General features: G+C 34.0%; 1 protein-coding gene across 6 annotated transcripts in view; it reads left to right on the top strand.

Annotated features, from left to right (window-relative positions):
* The first annotated feature begins 107 nt into the window (after nt 1-107).
* LOC126751595 (protein phosphatase PP2A 55 kDa regulatory subunit) overlaps nt 108-23,292 on the top strand; it is a 29,065-nt gene continuing 5,880 nt past the window's right edge. Inside the window, exons 1-4 of one of the 6 annotated variants that reach the window (XM_050461983.1) lie at nt 18,084-18,169; nt 19,518-19,535; nt 19,627-19,856; nt 23,069-23,220. In XM_050461983.1, coding sequence (XP_050317940.1) covers nt 19,850-19,856; nt 23,069-23,220 — 159 coding nt within the window. In that variant the 5' untranslated portion in view covers nt 18,084-18,169; nt 19,518-19,535; nt 19,627-19,849. Of the gene's footprint in view, nt 547-17,256; nt 17,456-18,083; nt 18,252-18,573; nt 18,654-19,517; nt 19,857-23,068; nt 23,221-23,292 lie in introns of those variants that run through there. The other 5 variants (XM_050461978.1, XM_050461980.1, XM_050461982.1 and 2 more) reach the window with 5 other exon arrangements.

Genomic DNA, 23,292 nt, shown 5'->3' with positions numbered 1-23,292 from the left:
AAGAGTTCAAACCGCTAAAATGGACTTTACAAAAACGCAACAACATATTCCTTAAATAAAAAAAGATAAATAAATAAGATTTTTACACAAATTAAATAACATTTAAATAAAATAAATTATATTTCTATTCCTAGCAAATAAACACAGTTATTGTGGAACTCAAGCACCGAAAAAGAATTAAAAAAACGTAAAACCGATATAAATACGTAGAAAACGCAGACGCAGAAAAAAGCAAGAACTATAATTAAGCTTAAAATTACATACATACATACATACATACATATTTATAATCTGTAAATTTCCTATATGCACGTCGTCCACGTGCTGTGTGTTTTCAATTATCGAATTGTGTTAATTTGAAAATCGCTTAAAACTAAATGAAATTAAGTGAGACTGAATTTGAATGCCGAAAATACACCTGAATATAATTTGGTAAAAATCGTACAAAAATAATAATTGATATTCAGCGGACATAGCGATTTTGTTGCAAGGCTCTGCTTCACATAACTCCAATCGAGCAGCTGCTTTAAGGGATAATTAGCGTCGGTAAGTTAAAAATACTTTATTCGAGTATATTTTATGTGTATTTATTTTGGATATCATCAGTAATTTAATCAAGTACCACACAAAGTCACCATTACACACCATAAAGTGACTTGGGCTGGAAGTCTCACCTTCAGTTGGAGTTGGTGAGCTCTACAAAATTTAAAGCTCTCTAAAAATATGACAAAAAGTTAATAGTCGATGATTTGTAGCTCTTAATGTTGATTAGTAGCTCCCCGCCGCTATGAGGAACCAAAATTATTACACAGTTTCGACTAGAGAATCAACAGTGCTGACTCAGCGGCAGTCAACGACGAACATACTCACTTTGACATAAAAAAAATCGTGCTAGAGCTTGAGTATTGACTTCATTTAAGTCAGATAACATCAAAGTCAAAAAATATGGCGAATATAACTTTCGCAACATAACCTATTTTCAGCGAGATTTGCTTCAATTCTTTAAGCGTTTCTGATATGCACTTTTCTCTTTATTTAATTGGTAGCTCATCTCCGTTTTTCATGAATTTCTTTGAAACACATTAAAATGGCGATGAGAATTAAATCCGCTGAATACAACGATAGACGCCTGTTTTTGGTCTAAAATTCAAAAAAATTTTTTAGTGTTTATTCACAATTCCGGTCATTAAACACCTTACTACGCTCACTATTAAATGATAAGAATTATTTATGCACTCTGCCTCGATAATCGAAGAAAGTGTGAGCAGTACACTTCGAATTGAACCTGACATGGTTTTTCGTGACTTCTCAGAGCTCTTTCGTTAGAACAATGGAACTTTGGATTTAACATGATAAAAATATATCCCTATTTCTTTTCCGCATATCAGTAGGTCCCGAGCGTTACCCACGCATCGATTCATCTATTCTGTGTCAAATATTCTGTTTAAATTTTTCAAGTCGCAATAACATAGATTTAGATACTATCTATCTTTAGAGACCCTTTTAAATGTTCTCTAATTTTTACTTCCACCATTTTGTTTCAATGAACTGGTGAAATCTTCTGTTCAGAAATCTTCTTTTTTATAGGCGTAGACAACGCATACGCGGTTATAGCCGAGGAAGAACAAAACAGTCTCGTTCCTGAACTCTAATCGAGGTAAAAATAGAGGAATGGACGCTTTGTAATGTATATTTCAGCACTTTAGGGACGTTTAACTGTATAATTCTGTAATTAAACCATGAACAGTCTCTGTCTGTCCGTCTATCTGTCTATATATACACGGACTAGTCCCTTACTTTTTGAGATATCAATCTGAAATTTTCCACATATCCTACTCTCGTCAAGAAACTGTTCATACATAAGTATATCGGAACCGAAGTTATCGACTGACCAAAATCAAGTTCCTGTGTAGAAATCTATTATATTTGAAAAATTGTCTTCACAAAATAAGTATATACTATATACAGTATAACTACCATAAAAACTGACCTATCATACTTAAGTTCTTGTGTGGAAAATTTTTTATTTCACAAGATATCTTCACATATTTCGACATAAATTATTTTCCAAGACAACGTTACAATCTCCATACAAATTAACCTATGAAAAACAGGTTCTTGTATGGAAAACTTTTACAGAATATAGCCACCATACAAAAAAATGCAACTAGAAAGTGTATTATAGCCCCGTTACAGCCGAACTTCGAGTTTTTTCTTGTTATACCCTGAACAGGGTATATTAAGTTTGTCACGAAGTTTGTAACACCCAGAAGGAATTGTCGGAGACCCTATAAAGTATATATATAAATGATCAGTATGTCGAGCTGAGTCGGTTTAGCCATGTCTGTCGTCTGTCTGTCTGTCTGTATATATACGAACTAGTCCCTCAGTTTATCGATATCGCTCATTTGTCAGAACGGCCGATATCGGACCACTATAACATATAGCTGTCATACAAACTGAACGATCGGAATCAAATTCTTGTATGGAAAACTTTCACATTTGACAAGATATATTAACGAAATTTGGTATATATTATTTTCTAAAGCAACAATGTAATCTCCGAAGAAATTTTTCAGATCGGTGAACTATAGCATAGAGCTGCCATACAAACTGAACGATCGGAATCAAGTTCTTGTATGGTCAACTTTCACATTTGACAAGATATATTAACGAAATTTGGTATATGTTATTTTCTAAGGCAACAATGTAATCTCCGAAGAAATTGTTCAAATCAGCTAACTATAGCATATAGCTGCCATACAAACTGAACGATCGAAATCAAGTTCTTGTATGGACAACTTTCACATTTGACAAGATATATTCACGAAATTTGGTATATGTTATTTTCTAAGGCAACAATGTAATCTCCGAAGAAATTGAAATCACAGTTCTTGTATGGACAACTTTCACATTTGACAAGATATATTCACGAAATTTGGTATATGTTATTTTCTAAGGCAAAAATCTAATCTCCGAAGAAATTGATCAGATCGGTTAACTATAGCATATAGCTTCCATACAAACTGAACACATAGTTACTAACAGAAGTGCACCTGTGAAGGGTATTTAGCTTCGGTGCAACCGAAGTTAACGTTTTTTCTTGTTTTAATTTAAAATTACTATATTAACTATACATTTTCGATCTTAAGAGCAGTTTACGGCAAAAGCATAGTCAAAATCTAAAGAAATTGTGTGTTGGCTTAGAATTTTCTAAACGGGCTATTAAATAAAAGCTAAAACAAATAAAATTGACTTTATAGCGCTAACGTGGGGAAAGCACCACCTTCCCTGCGTTCAGCCCGCCTCATAGGAGTCGCCAATATCAACAGTTCGCCAAGTCTAATTCAATAGTCGCAATGCGTTGATCATGTGCAATTTGAGGTTAACAGCTTTGCGTGGCATTGCTGTGCCCGTTGCTGTTGCTGTTGTTGTTATTGTAGTTGGAGTTGTTGTTAATTTGTTTGCCTGCCAGCTTGTTTGCTGATTTTTATGCAAACATTAGCCGATATAGTAAACAAATATCTAACATGTGAGTAAAGGCGTATGTGCCACGATGTACTTTGCTAGTACACATGTGTGCGTGTGTCTATGTATGTGCTAATATATAAATATTAAGCTTAACTAATGGCATACAAATCGATTGTGATTTAATAAACACTTATTCGTACTTGGTGCGACAAACTGTCGAATTTTTCAAGCTTTGTCTGTTTTCTTATCTACATACTAGATACTATATACATATGTAAGCATTTATACAAAGTTTTTCTCATACATCACGGATTATTTTGTTCAGCATTTTGGAGGTTAGAATTAATATTTTCACTCAAGACAAAAAGTTACAAGTTTAAGTAATTGTTTTCCTGAGGCAATGAGCGCAGATTTTCAATTCATTGAGTCTGGTGTTCGACCGGCGCCTGCTAAGCGCATGCGAGGTCCATTGCTGCAGTGCTAGAACGCAAGGTAACCACGGAGATCTAAATCGGTCTTACTCCACTATGTGTGGTTCGATGGTACCTCTTTGGTTTACTCGTGGCTTATTGCCTTTGTAGTATCCAAAAATTCCGTTGTGATCAGGCACCCAAACGAGTCTGATGATGTAGTAGCTTGATGCTATTTCCAGTGCGGTCAGGTACTCCTTGACTACCTTTGAGCACACAGTTAGTGAACTCAGCGCTATTATTGCCGCTCGGCTGTCGGAGGGAATGCTCACCTGCCTGAAAGAAGCTGCACTTGGTAACAGCACATCGGCACCTTGATAGCAATCACTTCTGTCTGAAAAATACTACAGTGATCCGGAAGCATAAAGTTAATATTGGTGGGGAGCTACTTACAGCAAATTGCCCCTCTAACATTCCTAGCTTATTGTTGTTGTTGTTGAAGCGGCAGAATTATGCCGAGTTGACAGTCCTTGGCCGGATAAAAATCCGGATCCGTTCCGCTTATGTAGACTCGACTATCGTGGGAACCCTTCCTGGCTTCAACCCGTCCACTAACTAAGCTTCTTCTTCACCGACTTTCCCCATCCACATAATCCTCATCGGTATGTGAGCAGTTGTTGTTATGTTCTACTTTAACAATAGGCGATACATTTTGAAAAATTTTGAATTCCTTTGATCCCGTAGCCGATTTCCAAGAGAGCCTTCGAAAAAATGTGTCTGGCGTTGAGGAAAATTTTATCGAATACAATTATCTCAAATCCAAAACCATCAAAATTTGTTGTTTAAATACGTAGATGAATACAGATAATGATGGAAGGACTACCCAAAAATTTATCGGCTACTCAAAGAAAATTTTGTGGAAAATTTTACACTTTAGAGTCGCTTTAAAATCGAAGTTATTATCAAAAATTCTATTCCTATTATACTTTTATACTTAGTTTACAAATTTGTACGAATTTGCTCCTATGTATCTCTGAAAATATTCCCGGATCAGCTATAAGTTTTAAGAGAATTTTTTTTTTTTTGATTATCTAATGATAAGAATGGTGTTTGACGTCCTTAACACACACGTTTTTTTCTAATAGACAAATGGCTAAGTAGTGTCTGATTCCTACCACTAACTAACCCTACTTTTTGCATGCTTTACTGAAACAAAACAAAAAAATAATTACAATATGTCACCAAAAGCATTACAAATTGGAAGCTAACAATATCTCTCAATTATACAATGATTATACTAAAAAGCCAAAAGTCTAATCTCTTATCTAATGTTTCATCAACGATTATGTACAGCCAAATTTGTTGTCTGTCGTCCATTAAGCCTTTTTATCGCTGCTATTGCTGTACATACGCTGATAAGCGTATGACATACTTATAGTCAAACATGTTTTCAAATGAGCAAATATTCCCAATAATACTTGTCAATTAGTGTTATCACTCTTATCCTGAGCAATAATGCATGAGATGATGAGTGGGTAGATACTAAAAATAATGGCCAGAAATTATCAAATATGTTAATTACTGATCTGATTAATAAAAAAAGATATAAAAGAAAGTTCTTATTCAATTTTGACATGAAAATTCGTTTAACTCCAGATTGGGAAATCAAAAACTTCACTGCAACTGCCGCAAATATACGTATGACTTCAGCATCGGATTTTTTTCTCGAATAACAACTTTATAAAAACTTAATTTTTGTCCGCAGCACACTGCGGATATTAAAAAAATATTCCCTGGATTTCAGTAAGGTACCTCATATATAATCGCCAATCATATGGAGCAAAGTCAGCCAGCTGTTCGAAAATCCTGTTAAAAGTTATATGGGAGCTAGGTCAAGTTTTCGTCCAATTTTATGTACTTTAGGCACAAAGATATACAGTTATGAGTAAAACATATTCTGTAATTTTCATTGAGATAACTCAAATATTGGCTGATCTATCCAGGACAAAGCCAACTGATAGTTCGAAAATCTTCAAATTAGGTATATGAAAGCTCAGGAAATTATCGGTCCGATTCAACTCATTTTTGACATACAGACATACCATTGTCAGAGAAGTATTATTACAGAATTTCAATAATTATATATCTCTCACATTGACCGACATTTTTCGGTCAAAAGTCAATTATAGATACTGGGGTCTACATATTCCTTACCTAGGGGCTTGAACAGTTTTGGTTTGATTTGGATAATTTTTGGTCATAAGATATAAATTTTTAGTGAAATTTATGCGGTTATATTAACTATTTCTTGATTTGTGTACTGGAAAGTGAAAGGATCAAATGGAATGCAAAGTTCAAAATTGTGTTATATGGGAAGTAGGCGTGGTTGTAGTCCGTATTCGCTCATTTTCACACTTTGATATAGAAATATGAGAAAAATAGCTCGTACTAAGTTTAGTCGAAATCGGTCTGTTGGGTCCTGAGCTATGTGATGTCACCAAGAAGTGTTCGGTGCCATGCCCATTGTCCAATTTTTATGCCGGCTCCCATAAAGCTCTCTCATACCATCTCGGTGGTAAAATTTAATGTCTTTGGCGAATTTAGTTATTAATTTATCGCGCTTTTAGTAGTTTTTAACAGTACCGTTACATGGGGAGTGAACTGGATTATCATCCGATTTCACAGCGTAGGTAGAAGTTCTTATAATATTTGCGCTCAGAAAGTTTGGTTGTTGTAGCTTTAATAGTTTAGGCGATATGTACATTAAACTTATTAGATAGCGGGGCCACGCCTACTTTTTCAAAAAGTTTTTGCTTACAGGTGCCCTTCTACTGCGTTCCTTATACCAAATTACAGCTTTACATCTTAATTTAGTGCTTAGTTATGGCACTTTATAGGTTTTGGTTCAAGACTTTTCGTAGGCGTGGCTGAGATCCGAATACGCCCATTTACGAACTTGTAGTTTTTTTATACTAGGGAACCTACTTTCATCGAAATATCTTAATTTTTACTCAAATAACGCTTGTACGGGCGGACGGACGGACAGACAGACAGTCACCCGAATTTTAACTTTTCTTGTCATCCTGATCATTTATATAACCCTATATTAGTTTTAGCTGATACATACAACCGTTAGGTGAACAAAACTATAATACTCTGTAGCACAAGTGCCAGAGCATAAAAATTTTGGAAGCGTTTTGCTGTGTATATTATACTCGATTATCATATAGTATGTATATAGCAATCACTCAAAACTTTTTTGTCATAAATTTGAGAATGCAAACTCACACCAGCTGGCAGACAATCAACATACTTGTCATTAATTTGGCTCAAACCCTTCAAAACTCGCGCGCCTCAAATCACAATGGACAGGGTAAAGCTCTTAGGAATGCGTAAAGCTAAAAATAGTTTTTTTTTTATTTACATTTGGCGACAACTTTTCCGATACGCTTTCATATTTGCTACATACATACATACATACATATGTATATAAAGCCGTCAAGGTATTATTCCAAAAAAGTATAGTAAATAAGACCGAAAACATAATAATACTTTTTGTTGATTTAGTGAATTGATTAAGAAAAGTGCCCAAAACGACAAAGAGTGATGTCAACAAAATATTTAATATTCACACGGTATTCTTAATATGTATTGTTTCTTTGTTTGCCAGCTGTCTTATTAGACAGAAAAAGCAATGCGCACATATACATATAACGTGTGTATGTGTGTGTGTTAGTTGCCATTGCAGAGGTGAGGTCAATGTGTGCGTGAAGGTGCGAGGCGTAGGTCTCGCCGATCTTTTTATACTGCCTTATAATTGATTACACGTGACAAAAAATTAATGCAAATATTCTTGTTCTCTCTGTTTCTCTCTTGCTTCCTTACACTCTTTCTGTCTGTCTACTTTAAGGCAAAAGTTGAGGTTGATGAGTTAAAAAATAGCCAAATTTTGTTCAGATCATATTTTAAATTAGGCTTAAAACTCGTGCTGTGTGTTTATGTATTGCGGTGTCTACAACAAATTTGGCAAATATTGTATTTACTTAGCACGGTACGTTTATTTACAGCTAGTCAGGTGTCATTTTTGAATATTTCGAAACCAAAACTGAATTTATGTTTTTTGTTTTGTATAAACTTTAATGAATTATGTTTATCTACACGATTATGTGCTAGGCACAAAGTTCTGTAGAGGCATATCTGTTGTTGTTGTTGTATTCCTGAAGTCATTTCAAGGAATGGTGCCGAATGGATAGTCCTTGGCGTACTACAACTCCGGATCCATTTTGGTTTCTTAAACCTAACTGTCGTGGGAATCAGTGCTAAGTTGTTTAGATATTATATTGGATAGTCGAAAAAGTCTTTTCGTATTTCTATTCAAACTTCAACTTATTTTTTAATATTTATAATAATAAATAAGTGAACAAATATGTACCATTTCCGCTAGAGACATTATTCCATCAATGTAAATCGAAATTTCGAAATTTCCAGAACGGAGCAATCGAATCATTTTTGTGCTCACAATTTTCATTGGTGGCTTCCGTGGCATTCTTCTCTGTTTTACATAAAAATTTCAAAATATAGCGAATTTCTTAATGATTTTTACTCATTTTTGAAGAAGCTTATAATCTCACCTATCCAACACTATATGGCATGACACAATGTGATTGGTAGCACTGGATATACATACATACATATACATACGACTGCAACGTCATCTATTGCCAAAATACGAAAAGACTTTTTCGACTATCCAAAATACTTTATTTTACTTTATTTTTTTTTGTTTTTTTTTTTATTTTATATTTTATTTTATTTTATTTTATTTTATTTTATTTTATTTTATTTTATTTTATTTTATTTTATTTTATTTTATTTTATTTTTTTTTTATTTTAATTTTTTTTTTTTATTTTATATTTATTTTACTTTTATTTCATTTTATTTATTTTATTTTGTTTTTTATTTTTTTATTATTTTTATTTCATTTCATTTCATTTTATTTTATTTTATTTCATTTACTTTACTTTATTTTATTATAATTTTTTTCATTTTATTTTATATTTTATTTTATTTTATTTTATTTTACTTTTATTTTATTATATTTATTATTTACTAATTTATTTGTCTTTCCGTCTTTAAATGCAAGCTGCCTCAGCGCTTTTTCCTCTATTCAAATATTTTTATTTTTACTTTTTTTTTTGTTGCCCAATTAAATGTATTTCTATGGTTTCGAACATAATTTGTTTGTTTTCGTTGCTCTTTCTCATCCATTATATACATATGTATTTGTTTATGTATATGTATGTGGGTATCGATATTATTACTATTGTTATTTGTTTTGTTGTGCACTTTTAGAGGCCACAATCACAAAAGCGAGCCAAGTTCTGGTTCACAGTGTCAACGTCTTGTTCCTAGGTTAGTGTGTGCAAATATTTTTTTTGTTTTATACGTTTATTAATATTGTTGTTTAATGTTAGCATCCGGTTAATTGAGCATTCAAAAGGTGTAGATCAGACAATTCAGCACTGCCGCACATGTCTTAAAATATTCGTGGTTTTTACTCTGGGTTAATACGCAAATAATAGGCGAGGCTTTTTAGTAGGGCGAAGTAAGCTATTATGTGTATGAAACCGCAAAAAAATTCTATAAAAATGCATTTAACAAACCAATAGTTAGTTCCGTTACTATTAGTAGGAAGCGCTCTACACCACTCGAACACGCTCCCAATCGGGAGAAGTTTTACAAATTTCCCTGCTAGGTCATCTGCTGGCGAGCCGCAAGCTGCTTTCACCCACACAGCCACGCAAATAAACATTTGGGAACAGACGCTCTGGAAGTGGCTGGGCCATTCGATCTTTATTGACGGTCATCTTTTGCGCTTGGCTAAACCGCACGTTCGGGGGCAGACGGGTGGTGCAACGATTTCAGTCACCAACTGACCGACTACGAAGCCTTACTTGTCCTGCACTTGAATATTTTGTTTTGCCTCTTTGCGGTCATTAGCGCCACGTTGGGCACAGCATTCACAAGTGCGACTAAGCAAATACTCAGTTATGGTAGATGTACGAGTATGTATGTATGCATTATTGTAAACATTGCACAAGAATAGGGCGTACAACAGAAAAACAAAACAAAAACAGAAACAAAAACGAAAAGAAACGAGAAGTGTAAACAACTGTATAAATAACAACAACAAACTGTTGTACATAGTATATGCTTGTATAAGAGTGCATATATGTACGTATACTAGCTGCCATTTCAATATCTACACACGAGCAACTAACTTGGTCAATAAATGTACTCTACTGGCAACGTAGATCGCCATACCGGCCGCCAAAGCCCTTACGAATACTCGTATACCACCACCACCACCAGCGACAATTGCACATCACTAATGTCTGCTCGTTGCTCGTATTCAGCGAATTTGTTGTCACCCGCTTTGCTGACGTCATTGTGGCAAAATGTTGGCAAATGTTGTTATGACAAATGTTTATCAGTTCGCTTAGCGATTCAGTTGTCAGTTCAATCAAATAATGAAAAATTGTTTTTGTTTGATGAAGTGTGGGGTGGCTTACTCGAGAACACCGTTATTTGTACTCGTTCCTTCCTTTTCTGTGTGCCATGATTTAAATCGCTATAGCGGTCTTCGAATTACCAAGCGTTAGCGACTACCGAAACGAACACACGAGCTGTTCAAGCAGACTGACAACACTGAACATTTTCTGTCCAAAGTTAAAAATATTTGGTCTGAATCCATTTATGGGCGTATTTGGTTCATGTCTTACGTTTCCTATAAAAAAGCATCACGTCTTTATTTATGAAAATCGTTCTATTTATCTTGTTCTGTTATTTTTTTTTAATTTAGTTTTTGTGGAATAAAAAATTGTGAATGTCATTTTGACAGTACTTTGTCTTTTGACCCACTCACAATAGTAGAAGTGGTCTAAAACAGTAAAAAAAAAACTGGGAAGCGTTGAGGACAGTCATTATAATACCTTAATGAGGTGTTCATATACTCGCTTTTGTCGAATTTTGTTGCTTTCACTTGTAAAATGTGTGACAAGAGAACAGCGCTCAAAGTTAGCGAGTAGAGAAATTGAAACATCGGAAACCCTATAAAGTGTAGACCTAGCCATGTCGAGAACTAGTCCCCCAGCTCTTGTTTGTTTTGTTTGCTCAAAAACTTTTCTCTCCAAATAGCTGCTCATTTGTCAATACCGTGGATATCAGATCACTGTAAGATATGGCTGCCATAAAGGCCGATCCATCAAACTCAATTTTTTTTGACGGCTAAGGGCTGGTAACGGTATGTGCCGTGGCCTACGCTGTTACCACATTTGCATTACTTGAGGGTGGCGTTCCATATTTCTTATGGATAGATTTACATTGCTGCGTATTTCTGGATAATCTCCCAGTTTGATTCACTCTCAAGCATGACACTGATTAAATTTTCCACTTTTATTGGGCCAACCAGATCTTCTACGCCGCGGCGGTGCGTTGTCGTTGCCGTCATACACAAATACGTCCGTATAATAGAACGCTGATTGACATTAGACATTAGAAGCTTTCTCTTTCCTTGGCTGGGCCCCCTATGTTGGTCATTAGTCTGCTTAGTTGAGAGGTGATTTCCGCTTCCTTTCCTACGGCATGCCGGATTTGTACCCAGAAGGTTAGTCTGGGGTGCAGTCTTACGCCTAGGTAGTTTACTGCTTTTTGTGTTCTAAGAATATCCGTGATCGTTTGCATACTTATTTTGAAGGATATGTGCTTATTTGTTAGCAGTAGCAGCTCTATTTCTTCCGTAGCGGGCTGGAGGTTGTGTGAGTCGAGCCATGCTTGCGTCCATAATATGATCTGATTAAGCTTTCTTCGCGCTTCTTCTGTGTCTCGTGCTGTAAAAACTGCTGCAATGTCGTCCGCGTAGGCAATTAAATACGATTCGTCTGGCATTTCGAGTTTTAGTATAGTATATCGTTATAGCTGATCTTCCACAAGTCTAGTCCTAGAATGAATCGTTGTGCTACTCCTCACGTGATCGCTATTTGTTGTGATCCCTCTCTAGTTTGGTACAGCATTTACTGCTACTAAGGCAGCTCCGCGCCACAGCTTTGTGGTAGTCGGGGCCTTCAAAGCTGGTTTCAAGAGCGTCGATCATATCTACCCATGTAGCACAATTGAATGTGTTTCAAGCATCTAAAGTCGCCAGCAACAATATTCTTTTGTTTTTATGCCATCTACGCTGTACAACTTCTACACTTTCAATGACGCATTTTATATCTCCTATAGTTAATCTGACGGATCTAAAGCCGTGTTATCTAGGGGAGAGCTCTCCAGCTTCGTTGATAGCCGCTTCGAGTCTGGGTTTAAGTAGCTGTCCCGCTGTGTGAAGCATGCATAGTGGACGATATGCTGATGGCAAGTTGGGATCTCCTTTTCCCTTATTGATTAGCAACAGCCATTGCTTTTTCCATGGTTCAGGGAATATTCCGGCTTCAAGGCAGGCGCTGTAAATATTCAATAGTACTGCTAGTCCCTCGGCAGCGATTATTTTCAGGATTTCTGCTGGGTTCCCGTCCGAGCCAGGTGATTTGATGACCTTGAGCTTGCCAGTGTCTACTTGCAGCTCCTCGAGGGTAAATCTTAGAGTCTGTTCTGGATTACTAGGCTATTTTTCGTAAGTGGAGAAGAGTGCGTTTACGTTGTGACCCATTTTGGCAGCGGTTAAGTCAGCTTCCTTTGCTCCAGCATCGAGTTTCTTCATTACTATTTTATACCCAAGTTCTTAAGGGGTTTTGTTAATATCCTCATGTAGTTCCTCCTATTTTCTCTTTTTGCTGTCAGCGATTGCGTGCTTCAGCTGCTTTATATTGCTCGGCTTCTCGCGATATGGCTCCCCTGCGCCTGGATCTCGTGTAGGATCTGTGAAGGCGGTGGCAAGTGCGTCTGAGTTTGGCGATATTTTCAGTTTTCGATCCACCAGTAAACTGCTGCTTTATGTTTACTGTGGGAAGCCTTGTGCATTGATTTTGGACAGGTTCCTGTTGTATTAAGCATTGTGTGCTCGACAAATTTCCTTGCAATGTTGGGGGAGCTGCTGGCTGGGTTCTGGTTGTCTATTACAGAGCTTAATTTCGAAGCACTTAGTTTCAAAATGTTCCATTTTCGTATTCCAGTATTTTTCCTGTGCTAGTTAGTGTTTGTTCCCATGGCGATCGCTGATTCTAAGGCTTTCCATTTCCCTTTCGAGCCTGTCATGCGTGCTGATGATAGATTAATATCTGGCTGTCATGCAAACTTATCTGTCAAATTAAGAGAAAGGTATTTTTATACCCCTTTCTGCTATAAGAAATGCACCTATGAAGGGTATTAATGTTTTTTCTTGATTAGTTACTTAACCATTATTTTTTTTTATCAACAAAACAAGAATGATATACATATGATAAATAATATGCCGATCTCCTCCCACTCAGTCAATAATACCTATGTATGAGTGCCAATATATACATACATACATATACATATGTATCTTTCTATCCAACTAACCAGCAGACAGACAGTTGAACTAAGCCTGTAAACATTTCCATGTGTCTATTGCATTATTACTAAGCAAATAATTTGCTTAATTTTTTCTATAAACAAAATAAAGTAATCTGGCGCATTTTTCCCTGTATTTCTCATTCGTTATTGACACAACGTGATAACATATTTACGAAACTGCAAATTGTTATAAACAATATCAAAACGTAACGCGTCAAATTCAAGCATACGAAGCGATGAAATCTTCAAAAGACGCGGCGTGTGTACAAATTGAAATTAAAATATATTGCTTATTTAAACAATTTGCACCAGCTACGATTATGTAAATTTATTAAGTGGATTTTTATACAAAGATTATAACTGTTTTTAAATAACAGCATTGGTTTCGAAATACACTGTAAAGCTTTTCTCAATGGTATTGGTGAATTCGAAACTTCAACAAGCTGGGTTTATCATAAAATAATATATATATATTGGGTAGTCGAAAAAGTCTTTTCGTATTTTGTCAATAGATGACGTTGCAGTCGTATAACTCCAGTGCTACCAAGCGCATTGTGTCATACCATACAGTGTTGGAGAGGTGAGATTTTAAGCTTCATTTAACCAGAAAATGTTAAATTCAGGGAAGTTACAGCTGTTCAAAAATGAGTGAAAAGAATGAAGAAATTCGCTTTATTTTGACATTTTTGTATAAAAAAGGGAAGACTGCCACGTAAGTTGATAAACAATTTCTAAAAAGTTAAATATTCACGCAATATCACCACTCTGATTTATACTGCGTTAGAAAAAATATTTATTCATCTACTAAACTATGTATGTATATATGCACATACCTACATATATACATAGATACTTATTTGCCACAAAAGTGGCTACAAACAGCTTCTCGCTGCTACCTATTTATGTATGTAATCATTACAATGGAAGTGTGCTAATTGTTTGAGAAAGCGAGTGACAGATCAAGCGCATGCATGATCTGTCAATTTTACAACAACTACATACCCCACTCTTAATAATACTCCTACAAATGTATGTATGTATATGCAGCTATACAATAACATACAACAACAAATGCACACATACATTTATAACACTATTGTTGCTTAATTGGCTGAAGAGGCACATACTATACGTACATAGCTGGTATAAACAGCTAGACGAAGCGAAGTTACTAATAAATGAACAGTTAATATGTCACAAATAATGCAAATACTCCAAGGAAAAAAAAACGTATTCAAATATGCATATTCAAACTATGTTTTAATGTAAATAATATATGTAGATATGTATGTGCATATGTACATATGTGTAGGAATGGAAAATTGTATGGTTGTACACCGCGTATGCGCGACATTTATCACTTGTCAACTAATGAAAATCACGCATACGCCGTGTGCACCATGCAAATATTTACTTACACAAATTATTAACTGGAAAAACATATTTAAACGGCTTGTACAGTGGTGTGCCAGAGCGCCAACTTGTGTATAAAAAATATGGGATTATTGAACTGGAGACGCAAATTAGTAGCGAAATCGTTGAGAAAATCTATGGAAAGTGTTGAACCAGCAGCTTTGGCAAATAATGTACACTTAAAGTCAAAAAAAACGCCGATTAGTGTATTACCAATGGAAATAGTATTTGTATAATAAAAACAAGGTCCGTTTACATTAAGCTGCTACTAAATAATTATATATGTTCTCCTTCCATAAGCTGTTATCAGTTTTAAGGCTATTCATCCAACAACAACAAAAATAATACGGAGTTTATGTGTAACACATGCAAATGCCCATTTTGGTCAATACGAATTCCCCCACTTATGTGGCAAATATCGGTAGTTGTATTAAAAACATATAAATTTTTATGCTTGATTTATTATTTTATTAGCGAATTAATAAGTTTTTAAAAATATTCATTAAGATAAAAATGTTTTAAGCGAATTTAATAGCGGGTTTGACCTCCTCTTGCTTTTATGACACATTCTACTCGAGATGTCACACTCTCACACAGTTTTTTAACAATTTCTGTTGAAACATCATCATACCAAGTAGTTTCGATTATTTTCTTCAAAGTATTGATGTTAGTCGGCTTCTGCTGGCGTATTTTTCTTTTTAAAATTGACCACATATTTTCAATGAGATTCAGGTCCGGACTATTTCCCGGCCATACCAGTGAGTCAATTCCCAAAAGAGTCTTATATTCCTTTACCTATAAAAAGATTATTGTTGTATTATTATAATTTTGTTAAAAGAAATTAGTTAAAATTTCTAGATTCGATGGTAAACCTACCAACTTCGACCGGTGACAAGGTGCGGAATCGTCCTGAAATACAATTTTTTTTTCGTGCTCTGACAGCTGCTCAATCGTTGGCATAACACCTTGTTTAATGATTTCAATATAGACAGAAGAGTTAACGTAGCGTTCGATAAAAAAAATCTTTCCAACTCCATAACTCGTTATCGCTCCCCAGACCATTATGTATGGGGTATGCTTCACCGTACTCTGCACGCAGTTGTGACTAAATCTTTCATTTTTTCTGCGGCGCACTACGCATCCTGCATCTGAGCTAAAAAGATTTATTTTGCACTCGTCTGAAAAGATGACTTGTGCCCAATCGTTGGTGGTCCAATTTCTCCTTTCCAGACACCAGTTTAAACGGGTGGAACGCATTTTCGCTGTGAGAAGTGGCTTTTTAGCGGGTCTGTGAGCTAATACCATTTTTTGTTGGCTTTCGTTGTTTTCACACCGATTGCTAGGCACTTAATATATTCACCGGTACGAAATATTACAAAAAAAAATCTAATTAAAGCAACACTAATAAAGGAAACGAAAAAGTTCCGTTACGCATTTCAAATGAGGAAAAAAGCTCCGTAACAGGAAAAGTGTTCCTGTCGGCGTTTTTTTTTTTTTGACTTTAAGTGTATATTGAGAGGGCGCCGTTTAAAATTGTATATATACATATGTATGTACATATATGTATACAATGGCGTTACTAAAAGTCAAAAAACTTACGTGCTTAGTATTAGCGTACTAAATAACATAACATAACCTATAAAATCAACATGTCTTAGAAATTGTATGTAAGTCCAATTTCCATATTGAAGATAAATTCTGTTCAAATAGGTTTGCATTAACAATATATTTAAACTACCATTTGAATTAAAATTTAATTTATTTGTAATTCGACAATTTTAATATATACAAACATACATTTTTAAAATAAATACTAGCTTGAAGATTTGCAGAAAAATGTAATCCCAAAAATTGTTTAAATAATCTCAAAAATTTTTTAAATAAATTTTGACCCCTAATACCGGATTGAAAAATTCAAAAAAGTTTATGCTTATGATATAAATTTGAAAAAATGAATTGTTTCAGAATTTACATTTTTTCATGTTTGCGTACCTCGAGTTCTGCCATTTTGATTATCTTTTGCAAAAGAAAGCTTATTTTTAATAAAATATCAACATAGTTTAGCAATTTTAGTCTTATTTATATTTAATTACTTTAAATATAGTATTTCAGTTAAAAATATGTAAATCGCTTCGCTGGTACGACTTTTCATTTGAAAACTAATTTTTTGTCTGTTACGCAATTTTTTAATTTAAAAAAATTTCCTCAGTTTTTTAAACAAAATGTTTTTACTCTTAAATTAGGAAATAAAATTTACATTATTTTTTCCAAACACGTCGAAATTTTAATTTTTAATCACAACATTTTTAAAATTACAAAATTTGCAACACCGCTTTCAAACTCGTCTCAATTAAATCATTAAAATAATATGAATTTTATTTGAATGTGAATATCTTAATAATTAGGTTTACTTTAAATTAATTTCAGCTAAGTAAAATGGATTGGAAAACATTATCAAGCAGTGAGAAGAGCCCAAAAATGGAGCGCTGGAAGCCAACTTCAATATTGGAACCGGAACCACCACCGCCCATACCGCCACGCACATTTATGCGTCAATCGAGTTTCACGAAAATTGGAAATATGCTTAATACGGCCATAAATATGAATGGCACTAAAAAAATACAGAGTAAGTTGACAGAAAATGTATTCGAATAAGAAATAAAAGACAGGTAAAATGTGAAAAACGTAACAAACAACAAATTTTACGCAAAATAATTCGGTTAAATTCAAAAATTAAATTATATGCAACACCCTGTGGATACACTAATAGCTCTCCTTCAAAATAATTCAACTTTATGCTCACAACAGTAAATAATTTCCCTCAAAGCAGCCATTATTTGGTTTTAATATCTAGCGCAATAAATGTTTAACTTTAAAAACATATATGCAATAATTGTAGATAAATTTACTAATTTCGTTTTACTCGTCGCCACGACTGTTTATTATCGATTATTGACCAAAGAAAATAAAACAAAACAAACACAGCTGAACAGTGTTGCAACAGTTTACTTAATCACACCACAGTTTTTGGCAAACATTTCTGCACCCGGCATTTCTTTAAATATCCGTACAAGTATAATATATATTAATAATATATACTTGCTAACTTATTAAAACAACTTATATTTATGAAATTGTTAGCACATAATTTCATTTCAATTTAATAATCCGCGCAAATGTAAAATATTTTATAATATTGTATAATTATTAAATTGATATTGGCAACTCTGAATTGTTGCCATTCTAAATTCGTAATTTGTTTTAAGCAGTCGCGAAGTTCTTTGCGGTGTTTCTCCACAATATTTTCGGCATTTCATTGTCAATTTAAAGTGTTTAAAAGGTGTGCACGTTTATTAAAATGGTCATAAGTTAAAAATTCTTTAAATTCTGTGGTAGTGCGACGAATATATTGAGCGAAAAGTGTGAGGAAAAACTATATAAATTTGCAAGTCGCCATGAAGATACGACAAATGCAACAACAACCATAATTGTGATTTAGTGCGAACTTCGTCGCATTGGCTCGCAGCGACAACAGCTGCCGTCGCCGCCGTAAATTGCGAAGCAACGAGAATCATTTTGACTAGCAAACGACAGGCAAACTCGTAAACGAACAATGAACATAAAATAAATGAATAAAAATTATCGCAAAAGCAATGGAGTAAAATGTTGAAACGATTTGCAAGATTAGAAACACAAGACGAATGTAGTATCAACGAAAAATAAATCAAAGTTGTTGGAATTTCAGTTGTATTAACTTATTCATTCCAAATTTGTCATATGAATGTGAAACGATAATCGTGCGAAGTGAAGTTATTTACACTTGTGTCAGTGTTATTAAAATATAGTTTAATATACCTATCTTTAAAAGTATAAACTTCGACAAACGCGAATAATTGGCCACAAAGAGTGTTCATATGGATGTTATATGTTAAGTGAATATCGAGCATTTGCAGAAATTGCAAGTCCTAGCATAGAAGTTATTCGAAAAATAAAATAAGTAAAACAAGTCACGCGGTGCGTGTGAAATAAAAAAATAGGCACTACAGTTTCATACAAAACTTTTCTTTTGTAAAAATATGTAATTTTAAACCGGTATAAATACATTATCCCACGACAGATATACATATATATTCAATAAAATTTTGAAGGTTATGCCTTGTATTTAATAAATGCAGGTAGACGACTTGAAGAATTATATACCACTTTCAGTAAGGGTCATTGAAAGCAAATAATTACTACAAATATGAGAAATATGCTGTAAATTGGGGAGGGTGAAAAGCAAAGAAGCTAACAAAATCAACATTGCCTAAGGGAAAAAGCAAAATAAAACGAAAATTGCACTTTCTACTGTCATTCGGAATGTGTTTGGGAATTTCCTCCCGCTATTGCACGTTTTCGTTAGCATAAAGCATAGCAAACAGCGAATAGTAATATGGCGCGTTACACTTCTTTTCTGCTTTTGCACCTTTTATATGTTTGACGTTTTTATACGATTTTTTCTAGCACCACAACCACCGGTCGCTGTAGTTTTCGACAACGCCGCCGCCTGTGGCTGCATGCATTTGTTTTACTTCACAAACAACAAAACACACAGAAAGTGAACGAACGAGTGTAAAGAAAAAGTGTGCAAATTCGTTATTCGTCGGCTAATTTTTTTTCATTGTTTTCTTTGTTTTTTTCTACTATAGTGTGCGAATTGAATATGCGTAAAGAGAATATATGATAGAATACGTGAAAAATCAAGTCAAAGCACTTTTTTCTTCAAAACCACAAAATAAAAATAAATTTAATGTATAGGCAAGTAGAAAAAAGACATAAGTTAAAAATATAAACGAGAAGACAAAAGTGCTATAATATTTATAAGTGAAATTGTGCAGAGTTATTGTTGCTTTCAATATTTTTTTATTGAATACTTTGTCACCAAGTCGTCCTGATATATTCGAGAACTAAAACACAAAGATTAAATTGTCACCACTGTCGCCATAAGTAGCTGCTGCATCCAGCACATTGCTAAGTTGTCATGGCCGGTAAGTTCCCCCTTTAGTATACATACATACATGTATGTATGTATGTTTGAAGGAAATTGTTTTTACTAGATTCGTAGTGTATTTTATATGTTTTACTTCAGCTTTTGGTTCTAATTTTATTAAATAAACATTAGCGAAAGTTTTGAATAAGCCTTGTAAAGTTGAGTCTTTCATAATTCGTTGCTCAATTAAAATTATAGGATACTTGGTAAGCTTGAAATCACAGCAGTAAGACTGTACAGTCTTTTAAATGTTTATAGCTGATAAAAAAAAAAATGCTAGGGTTAATAAAGTATATTTATATATTGCCAGAAAATAGCATTTTGAAAAACCAGGAGTGCATGACCTACACATTATTGTTAGGAGCACTGTATATAATACGATACTATTGTTGCTATGCCTGCCAGAAGCAGACAATAACAAATTTTCTTTTCTTTTTTTTTTTGTGTTTTTTCTTCCACTTGCATGAGTGATTCCTTGACCTGGAAAGGCCGAGTAAATACTAATATTTTCTTCTGTTTGCCTTGCGTCCGTTATGGTTGTAAGAACATAAATTGCTTTCGACGTATTAATGCATTTGCATTATTGATATCGACAGATATTTCGTAAATAAAAAGAAATTACACAAAAATAATCTGTATATGTATTTGCGTGCCAAAACTTTAGAAAGGTCCTACTATTTCGAGTAGACATATTTTGTTGTGACCGTCTTTAATTTCGATATACAAGTCACTGGAATTTAGTCTTTACCACCAACGATACTACCATATCGCTTGTTACCCCTCAACATTCATTATTTCCGATATGCATGACCTTGCTACAAATCAAACTAAAAATAGAAATTTGTTTATTATCTATCGTGCGTACGCCTTTGATGAGCCCATTATGAAAACATGCCACAACTCACAACCGAGCAACAATTCTCTGACTCGATGCAAATATTTATTATAGTTTTCCGCTTGCTACATTCTATTTATACAAAAAGTATAAAATCTAAATATTCTGGATTTCCAAATGTTTGTTGTTCTACTTTCATTCATGGCGTAATTACTGCATATTTTCGAATCAATAAGAATTTAAACAATGACGTCGATTTGCAATTTTTTCTTTTTATTTGCCGGCACACGATACCATGCACACATGAATCGAAAGCAGACTAATTCATCTACAAGTATTTTTTGTTTGTATGTAAACACATGCACTTGTTTGTTGAATGAGGTCAGGAAGTGTTTAGTTAGTAATAAAAGTAATCAGAGACTTGTAAAAAGACAAATTCATATATTACATAATGTATATGCGCAAAATATATGTGTTTATGTTGGCAGAAAAACCGTTGACTTCGTTTGCACGGAATCGTCAGACAAAAAGTTTTTATACAATAACTTAATTTTTATCGATCAGTTTGTACAACAACTATATGCTATATTAGTCCGATTTGAAGAATTTGTTCGGAAATTGTCCGGTTGCCTGAGACTTTAATACTTTCTAAATTTCGTCAAGATATCATGACAATGGCCATGCCATGCTGCCAAATATAGAGTTTATCGGAAAGCAAAAACTGGGTCGATATCGCTAGTTTAAGGTTACTACCTTTACTTAGTTTATAAAACAAGTTCATAAGAGTATTGACTAAATGGTTTCATAAAAATAACTATAAATGTATGAGACTCCTTTTAACGGGACACCTATCGTTGCAGCGTTTTTGTTCGGCTTTGGGTGCTCTCCACATATAGGGCGTGCTTAAAATGTAATCTTAGAGTCAGAAGCTGCAATTCAGAACTACATTTCTACAGAACTAATAAAATATTATGTATATAGGTTCGGTTTTGTATAAAAATATTAATGTAAACGATTTCAAGAATTTTGTCCCGCTATAAGACCTGTCCTTAATGGGGAACTGCACTGCATATAACTACCACATGTTTAGTTTAATCGTATTATTATTTATTCGCCCTTAAAACACGATACCAACAAACGTCTTGCTGGTGACATCAAAAGTGGTGAGAGAAATCATGAATTTATATTATTATTTTTATCATTATCGCTGTTTTTAAATAATTGTTGTGAATATATACACTTAAAAATCAATTAAAATCTCAATGTGGATAAGTTAGTTCAAGCAAAAGTAGTTGATGACGCATTTGCGGCCTCAGGCAGCCATCGATAATGGAATTAATTTGTTATTAGTAGGTACATACTATAAATGTATGTACATAGTCATATTGCCTTCTACACTGTCATAATGCTATTTACGTTCGTTCTAAAGGGTGTTCTTATGGATGCTAAGCTTACGATTAAGAGGGTCCGTCAGTCTGGATTCACGCAAACTAGTTTTTCATTTTTTAAGATATCGATCTGAAATTTTGCACATGTCCTTTCCCCCAAAAGCTGTTCATTTGCCAGAAGCCCCGATGTCGGACTGCTATAGCATAAAGCACTATACAAATTTAAAAATCAAAAACAAGACCTTATGGTCAACTTCTTATATGGCAACGTTTTTATTTGACAAATTATTTTGTTTACGAAATTTGACATGCATTATTGCCCAATGCAACGGTACAGATTGATTGTCAAAATCAATTTTGTATTTTTTTTTATTTGTGAAGGTATAATTGCCTCGGTAAAACAAAAATTAACTTTTTTTAAATTAAAATGCAATAAAATGTTACAAATTTTTACTATCTAATTGCAAAAAGGATAATATGCTAATTCGTAAATTAGCTAAAAAATCCGCCTTTACAATAAAATTACTGAAACCCCCCTGTATTTAATGTAGTGCGAATGTTCGTTGATCAAATTAGTTTGTATATTTTTTATTTATCATTTTAGTGGCCAACATTATATTTGTGTGAGTATATACATACATATGTATGTATGTGTATGTGCAATATTCGTAGGTAAACAACGATAACTGAAATATTTAATCGTAATGATGCCGCTGACAAGTTGAGAAAGAGTTGAGTCTGCAACTGTTATTCAGAGAAGCAACAATTAAAAGTTTAGGAAATTAGAACCAAATAATATTAGAGCAGCTGTGGCAAGTAATACATATGAGCCTGAGCAGACTTACGTTTGCATAATTGTTGATAAACTTCACCGAACTCAAAAATTAGCATAAAATAATATAACATCCCGAATTGTATATTTAGCAAATAGTTGAAATTTTTCATTTTAACTAATTTTGTTTTTTTTTTTTTCATTTTTCTGTTCAGGTAATGGAGAAGCTTCCTGGTGCTTCTCGCAGATAAAAGGCGCCTTAGACGATGACGTCACCGATGCTGATATTATATCCTGTGTGGAATTCAATCATGATGGTGAATTGCTGGCAACGGGTGATAAAGGCGGACGTGTTGTCATCTTTCAGGTATGACAAACATTTTACAAAATACTAGAAGAAAATTCATGTCTTAAATTTTAATATCTATTCACTAAATAA

The sequence above is a fragment of the Bactrocera neohumeralis genome, chromosome 2 (assembly GCF_024586455.1).
Source record: "Bactrocera neohumeralis isolate Rockhampton chromosome 2, APGP_CSIRO_Bneo_wtdbg2-racon-allhic-juicebox.fasta_v2, whole genome shotgun sequence".
Taxonomy (NCBI): Eukaryota; Metazoa; Arthropoda; class Insecta; order Diptera; family Tephritidae; genus Bactrocera; species Bactrocera neohumeralis.
The sequence above is the reverse complement of the archived record's forward strand: the minus strand, read 5'-3'. Positions and strand labels throughout refer to the sequence as shown.